General features: G+C 45.6%; 2 protein-coding genes across 2 annotated transcripts in view; both read right to left on the bottom strand.

The window, feature by feature from the left end:
* Positions 1 to 3197, bottom strand: part of LOC308305994 (latent-transforming growth factor beta-binding protein 2-like) — a gene marked incomplete at both ends in the record, with an annotated part of 165350 nt that extends 162153 nt beyond the window's left edge. Inside the window, one exon of the mRNA XM_080750893.1 lies at positions 2719 to 3197. Within this exon, the coding sequence (XP_080607019.1) occupies positions 2719 to 3197 (479 nt within the window). The remainder of the gene's footprint in view (positions 1 to 2718) is intronic.
* The window catches only part of arel1 (apoptosis resistant E3 ubiquitin protein ligase 1), a 225227-nt gene that overhangs the window by 163837 nt on the left and 48147 nt on the right, over positions 1 to 13243 (bottom strand). The window lies entirely within an intron of this gene.

Raw genomic sequence — 13243 nt, 5'->3', positions numbered from 1 at the left:
GTGTTTAGTCTCTTGTGGTCAGACCCAACATCTTACATCATCAATTCCAGCGATGAATGTCAACATGTTCGGTTTTTGCTAGAAAAAATCTTAGGATAAACTCTGATTGGCTGGGCTGTGACGCAAGTCTGTGGTTGAACCTTGGTTGGTCTAAGGATGGTCAATGGTCACGGTTGATCAAATGATATGTCCGTCTGTTTTTTGTATTAGGGGCAGTTAACCACTTGAACCCCACCATCCATATTCTGGGGGGAAAAGTTGCCAAAATAGCAGATCTACAAGCTCACAATGCATCACGTTGCCAACGCAACGCAGGTCCAGTTTGAAAAGTGGTCCTGAGCCAACTCAGCATCACTTTTCAGTAGTTGTGCCCAGGACATTAGATAATCATCTGGCTACTGTGAGACTTGTGTTGGGGCGATGACAGAAATGGATAATGGTATAAATCTCCAAACCTCTGCAAATCACACAACTATCTGGAAGGACAGGACAGCACTATGGGTTAGAGGAAAACATATTTTTTATTTTCTGTGAACCGCCTCTGTAAGTATAAGGTCCTGCATGTGTATCTGTATCTCACATCCACTCCCACAGATGGCTAGCCAATTATCCTCATATCATTCACAAGGCGTTCCCCATAAATTGGCCATATGAATGTTTTTTCCCAATGGTATACAGCACTGTAATGACACACGTGTGAAAGTGCATAACCCAAGGTGAACCCGTGGCATTCACTCTGATTATGGTGTAAACAATTTGCTCTTCTGTGTAGCCTACCGTGCTTTTGAGTTCAAGCAGGACCGGACGCACAAGGGTTCATTTAACCGAAAGAAAGACGTTTTAAAATGGAAACAACTGAAATGCCTGTTCAGAGCATAAAACTGAGACCCCAAAAAAAGTAAAGCGCCGGGGATTAGCAGCATAGACAGAACCGTAGGAGGAACAGGTGTTTCTGATCACTAAGCGAATGTGCAAATGTGCATCGGCCAAGGCTCAGATAGAGAGCCACAGTGCACATGGCCACGGGCAGCACTGTGGTGTCAGTTCAGCAAAAGCTAAGGTATGGCAACATGACTGGTGTCTAGCACGCAACAGGCATTCATTTTAAGAAGTACATTTTATTGTTTTCCCCTGTAGCCAAGGTATGGCAGCTGCCGTACCTTGCCATACCCAATTGACGCCTCTGGGGCAGCACTGTGGATCCACAAAACTAGGGCCAGTGGTGGACAGTAAAAAAAGTACATTTACTTGAGTACTGTACTTAAGTACATTTGTTGAGTATCTGTACTTTACTTGAGTTTTAATGTTTTTTTGTATTTATGATTTTTACTCCACTACGTTTCAAACACAAATGTTGTGCCTCTCCACGACATTTCAAACACAAATATTGTGCTTTTGACTGAGCAACTTTCACTTACAGTTGAGTAATATTTGACCAAGAGTATCTACAGTATACTTTGACTCAAGTACTGAGATTGAGTATTTTTCTGTCCACCAAAGCCATGGGTAGCACTGTGGAGCCACAAAACTAGGGCAGGCAGGCAGCCAGGCACGCAGGCAGGCAGGCAGGCAGGCAGGCACGCACGCACGCACACACACACACACACACACACACACACACACACACACACACACACACACACACACACACACACACACACAGAGGGCAGTTTTCCTAATACTGCAATTACATGTTCTTTAATGTGCACTGTGTGCAGTAATGGGAGGAAATGGTGATAATGCAAATGCTGTACAAGCTTCTGGGTTAAATGCAGCCTATAGTTCATCCATCCAAGTACTGACCAGAGAACATTTGCCATGCGTTAAGCTTCCTTCCATGATCAGGATTTGCGATCTGAGCCCAGTGGTTTAACCTCAGCCATCCTCTCGTGTCCTGCCGTGACCCTCGAGACAGAATACCTTTCTGCTCAGACAATTGTCCCAGCAGTGTCCAGCTGGGAGTATCTGCTTGACTTACTGGATGACACATTCTGACTTCAGTGACTTATTTCCAATATGGGGGTTATGCTTTTGATAAAATATTGGACAGTATCACGTTTTTTGCTTTGCAGGAAGATGATGTTTTTTGGTTGTCACAAATCATGCAGAAAATAGGTCTCTACTCTACACTAGTATTCACTACATACAGTTGATGAATGTAATACATTTCACCATAATGGAAACAAGCCCACAGTTGTTGTTGTTGTTGTTGTTGTTGTTGTTGTTGTTTTTTGTGTGTGTTATCCTTTTAGCATTGTTGTATGACTGTACCTCTGTACTTTTAGCAAACTGTTCATAAAGTATTCAATGAATCAAAAACAGTAGCCTACTGATCCACTGACTGTACACAAACAGAATTAATATTTTACCATTTGTGTGACTCAAATGGCCTTTCCCCTCAGACAGACATTAGAGCAGTGGTTCTCAAAGTGGATTTCAGGGATTCCCTATATAGGTTCCTTATGGGGGTGTAAAGTCTGACCCTTAACTCTGACAGTAGGCTATACAATTACAAACAAGAACCAAATGGACCCGTTAGTTAAGGGATTGATTGATTGAAGACTTTATTAGAAGTTTGCATAGAAAAAGGTACAGTTTCATGACGGTACAGTTCACTGGTACAAGGTCTACTAAAAGGAGATCCTTGACATGTAAAAGGTTTGAGAACCCCTGCATTAGAGCATAGCCTAATGTAGTTCATCTGATCTTAAGACTTACCCAGCTAGACGTCTTGAGTTGTGCTTGCTGCTCTGTCTCGTGTTGATCCTGGTCCTGCGCTGCTGTGGCTGTGAGGAGCGAGGGGTGCCCGCTTGCCTCGCGGCGCGGAGCGCACCGCCGTGCCGTGGCACGGTAGCACTGCTGCGAGCTGGGACTGCCTTGATCAGAGTCGCGTGTCTGCTATCTCGTCTCGTCGACGTGTCCCTGGGAAGAGGCACCGGTGCGGAGCCGTTGACCAAAGCCTCAGGCGAACTTCCATTGGACAGACTGGAGGATAGACTGTCTCCTGATGATGGTCCTTTGGACGAGTGACCCCTTCTCCTCGCCTGGGACTCCTCGCTCAGTTTTACGCTCAGCAGGGCGCCTGCACCCTCTTTCTGGCCACCTGTTGTCGAACCCTCCTGACAGCGACACATTTGGACCAGTGCGACGGCCAACACGACCAAAAGTCCGATCCCCACGCGGTCCATCTTGGACATTATTATAACGACGTTTTGAAACTACCGCGCCGCGCAAAAAGGAGGACCGATCACGTTACGGATCTGGCCGACAGACGCTCGAGTGATGTGCAAACAAATAAAACAAGACACTACGCGAAGTCAACAACAACAACAACGCATCCTCTTCCAAGAGAGCAGAACGCCCGCGGAACTCTTCATAATGCCCCAGGTAAAGCTTTGCGCAGGACTTGATCTTGTTTAGCCTAATAGTCTACTTGAAAATGATAACCTAATTGCAACTGCACCACAAAAAATAACGAAAGAACGCGTGAGCGCCCCTGGCTACACGAAATAGCCTTTGTGCAGGGGGGGAAAAAAATATTTTAGACAAATGTTACTCCATTTGTTTCAGTTCGTGTCAAGTTAAGAGCGCACGGAGCAGCGCAGTGGCTCCAGGGCTGCAGTGCAGAAGCTGTACTCCTACTCCAAGTGAGAGAAGTGCAGTTTGAATCCTGCTCCCATGGATGTGACCACCTCCTTGGATCTGAAGTCACCGGGACCTTTTTTTTTTTTTTTTTTTTGGATTGCATGCGCTTTTACAAGAAGAAACTCCCCCTCGTCGGTCGTATTGTTGCCTGTACTTAAACTGCCAGTGTTGGAAAAAGTACTCACATTTCTTTTTAAAGTAAAAGTATCAATACTGCAATGTGGAAATATGTTACAAGTAAAAGTTCCGGAATTCAAAATGTAGACTACTTGAGTAAAAGTATGTAAGTGTTGTTGGCATCAAAATGTAGCATACTTTAAGTAGGCCTACCAAAAGTAAAAGAACAACATGTTTGAAAATAGCAGATCTACAGTGTGAGCTTGTAGATTAGCCTAGGTATAAAATAGGGCTAAGTAAGTAAAGTAGGCCTAAGTAAAGTAAAAGTATTACAATATTTAGATCCGAGATGTAGCCTATAGCTACCAGTGGAGTAGAACGAAGTAATGTAAATTGGAAATACTCAAGCAAAGTAGTTGAAAGTACAAATACCTGCAAATAAGTAAATGTAGGTCTATACTTAGTTACACCACTTGCTGCGCAGCTCCAGCGTCCACGTGCCCACGCATACTTCTTCTGCCAAATTACATCATGACAATGTGTGCGTGCCTCTTCGGCGATTTACGCGCGCACCGGCGCACGATTGGAACCCATATGCCACTGCATGTGCATAAAAAGCGCATGTGTTGTACGCTCGGTTTGGTTATTGGCAAATTGATAGGCTACTTACCGCTATCATAAAATTAGGGCTACCACTTCCAGATGTGTTCTCGGCGAGTCCGCAAGAGTGACTTTTAGAGCCTGGGGGAGTTCTTTAGGTCATTACAATCTGTTGCATGACGGTTGTAATTAATTAGGCTACATCAAGCTCGCTACTGTCTGCTGGCTTAAATACGGGGTTCCTTAGGCTTGCATAAATTGTAGGTATCAGCATTATGCATGCTTAGGCTATTTAGCAATAGCCTATTAGGTAATTACATCCCACTAACAGTTTTATTTTTAGTAGGAAAGTAGTAGCCTAGTAGTATAGTAGGAAAATACAATAAAGCCCTTTGTGCATTGATTGATTGATTGATTGATTGATTGAATACTTTATTAGAAGTTTGCGAAAAGGTACTATTCATGGGTTGCATTTGTAGTCCTACACCGGCCATGTTGAGGATCAACACAGGTGTAGGCCTACTGATTGGTGTAGAATTAGTTCTATGCCAATCAGACACATTGAAAAACCTGTGTTGGTCCTCAACATGGCAGTTTAGAGCTACAAATGCAACCCATGAATACAGGTCAACTAAAAGGATAAAGACCACAGAAAACTTTTTAGGCTTGTTAAATTGGGGTCCCTTTTTTCTCTATTCATTTCTCAATGCACACTAATATTTGTAAAACCTGCGATAAATATGATTTTCAGTGAGAGTGAGACACATTCTATGGGAAGCTCATGGTTAATGCTCAATCTGAGTGGTGGAAAACTGGTAGAGGGTTATATAACCAATCCCATTCATCTTCCCTTCTCATCCATGCTGCATCATCACTTTCCCTATGCCTGCCTGCCTAGTGCCTGCCTGACTGGAAACAACACATTTCTTTTCTCCCATACGATCTTAAACAACCCCCGACAAAAAAAAGAGTTGGCTTGCTCCACTCATTCAACCCGCAAAGATGCACTCATCTCTCTCATGAGAGGTCCGTCCGTGCCAGGCCCGTTACCGCTCTACTGTACCGCCGTCCAAGACACACAGCAGGAGCGGATAGGAAGACTAGTGGTCTTCTCTTGCCTGGCCGGCCTCATTCAGCCTGCTTCCAAGTGCGACATGCTCCCTCCCAGGCACGTGCACACATACTGTATACATCAAAGGGGGCTTGAGCTCCTGCCCTTTTATCCGTCTGTAAAAAGTGCCCTCTCCAGACCATGAATGCAGTTTTTACTATGGTGAAAGAAATGGAAATGCCCCTTTGCCCTTTCCATGCCATACCTGACTGCAGCATTCAAGAGAATTGCCTTGACCAAACTCTCCTGGACTTGAAAGCAGCATCTTATGTTGAAAGAATTGCCCTCTCTGCGTAGAATTCCATGTCATAATTTACACCACATCTCCAGTATTGACTTGATTATGCTTAGTTCAGTGCGAAAATTGCCGACCTCCAAGCTCACTGCGACGCGTTGTGAGCTTGGAGGTCTGCTATTTTCGATATTTTCACCAAAAGGCCATTTTAGAGATTTCAGCCCCTGCCTCTCTAACATTCTCTGCACGTCCCTGCTCCCTTCCCTCTCAACAGCCAAGTCTCAGGACAAATGAGGGGAGCTAGGAAGTCATCGCACTGCTGTGTACTTTCAATAGAGGGCTTTGATGATGCAATCACCTAGGTGACCTTCCTCTGTGGGGAGGAGTGTTCGAACCCAGTAGGCTACGATACCACCCCCTTACAGTACATACCATTGCTTCTCCAAAGGAAACACAGACAGTCTGTGTGGAGACTGAGGCTGTGTACTGGGGCTGATTACAACTCATCCTCCAGCCCATGAGAAATCTAATTAGAGAGTGAGGCTACAGTTGTCTCATGACCATCCAACAGACTCATTTCAGCCCCCAGGCAGGTCGCCTGCCCCCTCAACCCCCCCCCCCCCCCCCCCCCACACACACACACACACACACACACACTCACCACGCAGTGAAGCCAGACTCGTGTCCTCAAGAGTGATAAGATCGTGCACTGCTGATTCTATGAGGTTGGGATCTGCACAATGACCTGGAATTAGTAAGCAACTGGCTTCAGCTCAAGTGTTGTTGTTGTTGTGCTGCTACTGTCTCTGCCATTCTCCAGGAGAGGGTTAGTGTGTGGGATGAGAGTCTGTTTCTGCAAGATGTTTACAAGGCTACAAGCCATTAGGGATGGGACGATATGAAACTTTCATATCACGATTATTGTGACATAAGAAATCGCGATTCACGATATTATCGCGATAATCAAAATCCATTATCCTAAGCGACACATTTGCCCAAAAATAGCAGATCTACAAGCTCACAACGCTTCGCAACGCGTTGTGAGCTTTTAGATCGGCTTTTAGATTGGCAAAGCCATTTGATAGAGAGTGAAAAGAAGACTGTATCAAGTACGTATATTTTAAGTAGGATACCTTTTACCAATTATAGAGGGTTTAAGTGGTACCGGATATGCAGCTCAGCAAATAAAAGGTGAATTGATCCCAGTGCATGACGGAGGATGATATCACGATAAATAAAATCTCTGCAATACGATTATCGTGATACGATAATATCGCTTATCGTCCCACCCCTACAAGCCATACAGCGTGTGTGCGTGCATGCGTGTGTGACGTGTGTGTTTAAGAGCTCTGCAGAGTATATAGCCATGTTTTGAAAGTGGGCCTTAACATAGCCCAATTTGACACAATTTGCAGCATCTGGGGCCACTCTGGGATGAATACCAGGAGAATGTCTCTGGCTACATCTGACGCTTTTACACAAAGAGTCCTTTGAAAACCCTGGCCTGACAACTGAGCCACTCCTGTAATCTTTTAAATGCAGAACAGAATTCTAACTGTATTACACAACACAGTTGTACAGCACAGCGTTATCTATAAGAATATCCACGTTCTGGAATGACGGCGATGCAAATATCCTGTGTGTGCATGTGTGTGTCTCGTGTCTGTCCCTGCGCAGATGCGCACGTCCATCCATCCGTGTGCATGTGTGTGTGTGTGCATGCACGCGTGTGTGTGTGTGTGTGTAATTGAGAGGAAGTTCAAGGTAGGTATAGGTCTACAGTACAATATGTTGGCCCCTAAGTAGGCCAGCACAACTTTTATTGTGAATTACACATTCGTCTTGGCAGGTTGTGTTGTGTGACGTGATTATGGAGTATTTCTGACCCCTAATTAATTCTACCATGGGAACCAAAAACCTGACGATTTCCCGGTCAGCACAGATGTCCAGAGGCTGAAGGTACCAACGGACAGATCTACAAGCTCACAGTGCATCGCATGTGAGCTTGCAGATCTGCTAGGTTCGGTGTGCAACACCATCATGCAAATAAGTAAAAATCAGGCCTTGGTGTTCCATTTGAATCTGCCTTTGTGACTCAATGGAGAGAACCAATGTGGAATGTCAATCTGTTAGCTGGCTACCTTTTGCCATTTGTATTACTGCTGTTAGCTCCGTTTCCCTGCAGCTTTGGCCCTGCAGCTAACATAATACTGATATTGTTCAGACTGGGCAGCAGTGAGAAGCTGGGGAAAAATAGAAGATGGAATACAAAACATATCGACTCCTAAAGCTCAGTTCAGCTCTTTGTTTTCAGCCCAACACTGGCCTGCTATGTGTTTCATTAAAGTAGTCATTTAATTTATCTTTTGTTCCCCCCACTGCTATGTGTTTTATTAATGTAGCCGTTTCATTTATCTTTCGTTCCCCCATTCGACATGACAGTATCTACCCCGAGCGGGTATTACGGAAGACCTCCAGCGTGCTTCGTAGCAGATTAAGCAGTGCGCATAAAACAGTCTTTCATGCAGCAAGGGGAAACAGTTGAAGATAGAATAGGATAAATGTAATGTGCTTAGGCCAATGACTGAAGGGTCTTTCCCAGCTTGTATGAATGAGGTGCTGTCAGCTCCATGTAACAGAAGTAGGTCACATGGTGTTATTTAAGACAGGCACTTCCACCTCCCTTTCATGACATTCTTACTTGATTTTCTTTTTTATGTGGGGGGGAGTCCTTAAAAAGTGTCGTTACTGTATGTGTGTTCTTGATATAGGCATTCTGTGACACTTTTGTTGTTGTGATTACCGGTAATACATTTTATTGGGAAGGTCTATGTTCTGTGGGGGCGGGAAGTGGAGCGGCTGGGTTAGTGTGTAAATGTAATCTATAAGTGGCACCTTTTTAAAACATTACATTTGGGTAGACATGTATCCATTGGGGTTAAGTTTTGGTTATAGTGTTAATATATTGGTCATGACCCGAAAGTATAAGGTCGCGGGTGCAAGCGGCCAAAATGGGTTTCCTCAGACGGGTGGCTGGTATCTCCCTTAGAGATAGGGTGAGAAGTTCCGTCACCCGAGAGAGACTTGGAGTAGAACCGCTGCTCCTACACTTGGAAAGGAGTCAGCTTAGGTGGTTCGGGCATCTAGTACGGATGCCTCCCGAGCGCCTTATAGGAAGGTCCTCGATGCACGTCCCACTGGGAGGAGACCCCGTGGCAGACCAAAGACCAGATGGAGGGATTATTGCGACCGTAGGTCGCACTTACTATCAAAACCTGCACAAACTGTGAGTGAGTCAGTCAGTCAGTCTGTCCGTCTGTCTGTCACACCTCACACGTCACACTATTGCCCTGCTCATATCTCCGCAACCGTTGCCCCGATCCATGCCAAATTTTGCACACACACTCCTTGCCTGCCAAACTACAACCTCCAAGGACCCCCGGAGCTCCAGGGACCCCCAGGTCCCTGGGGGACCCCCAGATGTAAAAAATGACCAAATGTGCAAAAATGACCAAATGACCACCCCAACGGGGCTGCTCACGGGGAATTCCCGGGGACCACCGACTCCTGGTGCTCCAGAACGGATGCCAAAGTGGTGGCGCCCCCAGTGGAGGACCCCCTCCACTGCAGCTCACATAAAATGCCGTAACTCGGGCTATTCGTCCGCCAAGGCAACGCGGAGACCCCACCCCTCATTTCTCACATGGCCCTCTTCTAGCGCCACCATGAGGCCGATTCTTGCAAAACACATTTTTGGACACTGCTCCTACAGATTTTGCCCTAAAATCACGCACATCGGTACACAGTATGTCTACACATTGCCCACACAACTAGGAACCAATGGCAGTTACAGCCCTCTTTGTGTATACATGTGACCTACGGTCGCTTATCTCCCGATTAGGGAGTCTTACTGGTATCCAAACTGGCTTGGGAACGCCTTGGTATACTCCCTGAGGGAGTGGAGGAAGTTGCTCGGGATAAGGAAATCTGGAGGTCTCAGTTGGAACTGTTACCCCCGCGACCCAATTCCGGATAAGCGGTTGAAGATGGATGGATGGATGGATATTGGTTGCGACCGTAGGTCGCACTTACTATCAAAACCTGCACAAACTGTCAGTCAGTCTGTCTGTCCGTCTGTCTGTCACACCTCACACGTCACACTATTGCCCTGCTCATATCTCCGCAACCGTTGCCCCGATCCATGCCAAATTTTGCACACACGCTCCTTGGCTGCCAAACTACAACCTCCAAGGACCCCCGGAGCTCCAGGGACCCCGAGGTCCCTGGGGGACCCCCAGATGTAAAAAATGACCAAATGTGCAAAAATGACCAAATGACCACCCCAACGGGGCTGCTCACGGGGAATTCCCGGGGACCACCGACTCCTGGTGCTCCACAACGGATGCAAAAGTGGTGGCGCTCCCAGTGGAGGACCCCCTCCACTGCAGCTCACATAAAATGCCGTAACTCGGGCTAGGAGGGTCCGGGAGAGCCGGGGCCGGTACCTATTCGTCCGCCAAGGCAACGCGGACACCCCACCCCTCATTTCTCACATGGTCCTCTTCTAGCGCCACCATGAGGCCGATTTTTAAAACACATTTTTGGACACTGCTCCTACAGTTTTTGCCCTAAAATCACGCAAATCGCTACACAGTATGTCTACACTCATCCCATCACCATGAATCTGTCCCATATAGCGCCACCTTCAGGCCGATTTTTAAAAACACATTTTTGGACACTGCTCCTACAGATTTTGCCCTAAAATCACGAAAATCACTACACAGCATGTCTACACTCATGTCATCAACATGGATCAGGAAGATTTTGGAAAAACACATTTTTGCCCTATTTGTGGAGATAAGCGACCTACGGTCGCTTATCTCCCGATTAGGGAGTCTTACTGGTTATTATAGTTCAGGTTAGGGTTAGAGGTTATGGAATTAAGTTAATGCCATGTCCCCAAAGATTTGCTTGTGTGTGTTTGCGTGCCCCTATGCCTGCATGCCTGTGTTTTCTGTGTGTGTGTATTTGTATGAATATGAAAACTGTGCATGACAGGCTGGTATGTACTGCTGGATGCAAATTGGGAAAATCTATCAACTCTCAGAGGAAGAGCAGGAGTCCAGTAACACTTGAAAGTTACATAGACTTCAGAAACATTGGCAATGTCACGTAGCTCTGGCAACGCACCCGCGCCCCGCATTATTTCACAGATGAATGATCGATTCATTCTTCCGTGGGTGTAAGTAAGTCGCGTAAGGTTAACAGAGGCCTTGTGCTCCCTGCTCAAATATGGGATGACATAACTGAGAAGAAAAAAAATTACAGAATTGTAGAGTTGTTATCAAGATCAGATTATGGCTCTGGCTTCAGATCTCTGCCCCAAATCACCCCCTCAACCTTGCCAGAAGACAAGTGTTTTTGGCTCGGCTACAGACCGCATATATACAGCGAGGTCTGTGATATGCATGGCTCCTGGCAGCGGCGCTTCCATCCAGGTGCCAAATGCAGTGGGTGATGTAAGGCATCTAGTCATCTGGTTCTGCAGAAACAAAAGCACTCGATTCATGTCCCTTAAAGTTGATTATTTCAGGCTCTATGAGTCACCGATGTTGGGTATATACAGTACCTCACTATGGTTTAGGTTTGATGTGGTTGAGATGACTTGATCAGGGCTATATGTTTTCATTATTATAGGCAGAGCTCAGAGGCTCTGTTGTTATGCTTCTGGTGTGCTGTGCCCGGGGTTACCCATCAGAGGCTCAGAGTCAGGGACATGCTGGGCCCCCGATTCAGCCCGGGAAAAAGAGTTGGAGAGGCCCTCATTGCACGCTATATAGAGACATCTCTCTCTATAGCGCTGCTGCTACTCAAAGATTTGTGACAAAGTGACAAGCCAGTGGGCCAATTACATGAGTTATATTTCGTCGTTGTCGGGTGGAAACCTTGTATGTCTAAACCGTTTGTTTTGTATTTATCATTTAAAAAATGATTTAAACTAGTGAAAACAGCCGATCTACAAGCACGTGTGCTTGTAGATCTGCTGTTTTCACTACTTTTGTGCGACAGCCTTGTATGATGAAGCAGGGCTTTGCTTTGCGAAAAAATCGACAAATTTGAAACTCATTTTGTCCTAATGGCCAGCCTAGACCGGCCCGGAATGAACCGGCCGTTCGGGAGTTGTCCCGCTTTTCCCAATGGCCAGCACGTCCCTGCTCAGAGTAGGCCTGGGCAATACATCAATATCATATCGTCTGGAATTTTGAATATTGTGATATGGCATTAATTAAGTGTTGTATTTCCCAGATTTAATCACTTAAGCACTATTTCTATTAATTAAAAACCTTTTCGAAATGTTCAAAAATAGCTAAATACTGTATATGTTTTTGACTTAGATCTTATTATCGTCACAATATGATGTCATTAACACAATATACATAACTAGACTGCACTCTGTCGAGGTGCCAACTTGCGCTTTGTGCACTCGTGGCCATGTATGGCCTACTTGTGCGCCAGCAGACGCACCTTGTTATTTATATCGGGTTGCACTTGTTGATGGTGATGTCACCAAGAATGCTGGTCCCTCATTGGCTGTTAATGGTGACGTCACCAAGAATGCTGGTTCCTGACTGGCTATGGGCATAAACACAAACAGCTACCCTACATACAAAATCACAGAACACAGTACTTGCACGGTCTGCTGGCGCAAGTAATAAAGCTATTTGGTAAAATACCAGCCCTATAGCAGAGAAACGATCTGTGTGTCTTCTGCTTGTCTAATAAACTATTTACTGGATGGAGCGGGGGTCTGGAGTCATGAACTGCATGGTCCCCCCATGGAGCTCTTGGCTTTTGACTATATCATCAATAACGTCGTTGTCGGGTGGAAACCTTGTATGTCCAAAACGTTCCTTTTTTTTGTTATTCTTTTTAAAACAATTTAAAATAGGTGTGAGGCGTTGTGTGCTTGTAGATCTGCTATTTTCCCTAGTTTTGTGCGACAGCCTTGTATGATGAAGCAGCTAGGGCTTTACTTTACGGAAAAAAAGTACAAATTTGAAACTTGGAGATACGAGGTTTCTGCCCGACAGTGGTGATATATAGGTTCCTCTGCATGGTTCCTGAGGTCCTGGCAGGAGAAATGAGTGAGGCATAGAAAGAGGTTCAAGGCTACATGAATCACACCATTAGACACAACTTCTAAAGCTTCAATCCGCGACTTTTTAACAAATAAAGCATTATTTAATCTGTATGGCTGAGTACATCTGCAGTGGTTGGAGCCTTGGAGGTGGTCTCCCGACTCTTCCATTGAAAGATTCTGACACTGGTGGCAGGTAGGACACCTTCTGGTTGACAATATGAATGAAGTTATTTCAAGCAGTCTTAAGTGCTGCCACCTTTATTGTAGTTAGGACATTGTTGCAAATGTCTCTACCGGGAGACAGAGACAATTTCAGGCCGGGAACACATTTTGCTGTTTGGGAGGGGCTTACAGTACATGTACAGTATGTAGCAACATATTTGTTTTGTAGGCT

The sequence above is a fragment of the Nannobrachium achirus genome, assembly GCF_963921795.1.
Source record: "Nannobrachium achirus genome assembly, chromosome: 20".
NCBI lineage: Eukaryota > Metazoa > Chordata > Actinopteri > Myctophiformes > Myctophidae > Nannobrachium > Nannobrachium achirus.
Note: the sequence above shows the minus strand (reverse complement) of the source record. Positions and strands in the feature narration are given on the sequence as shown.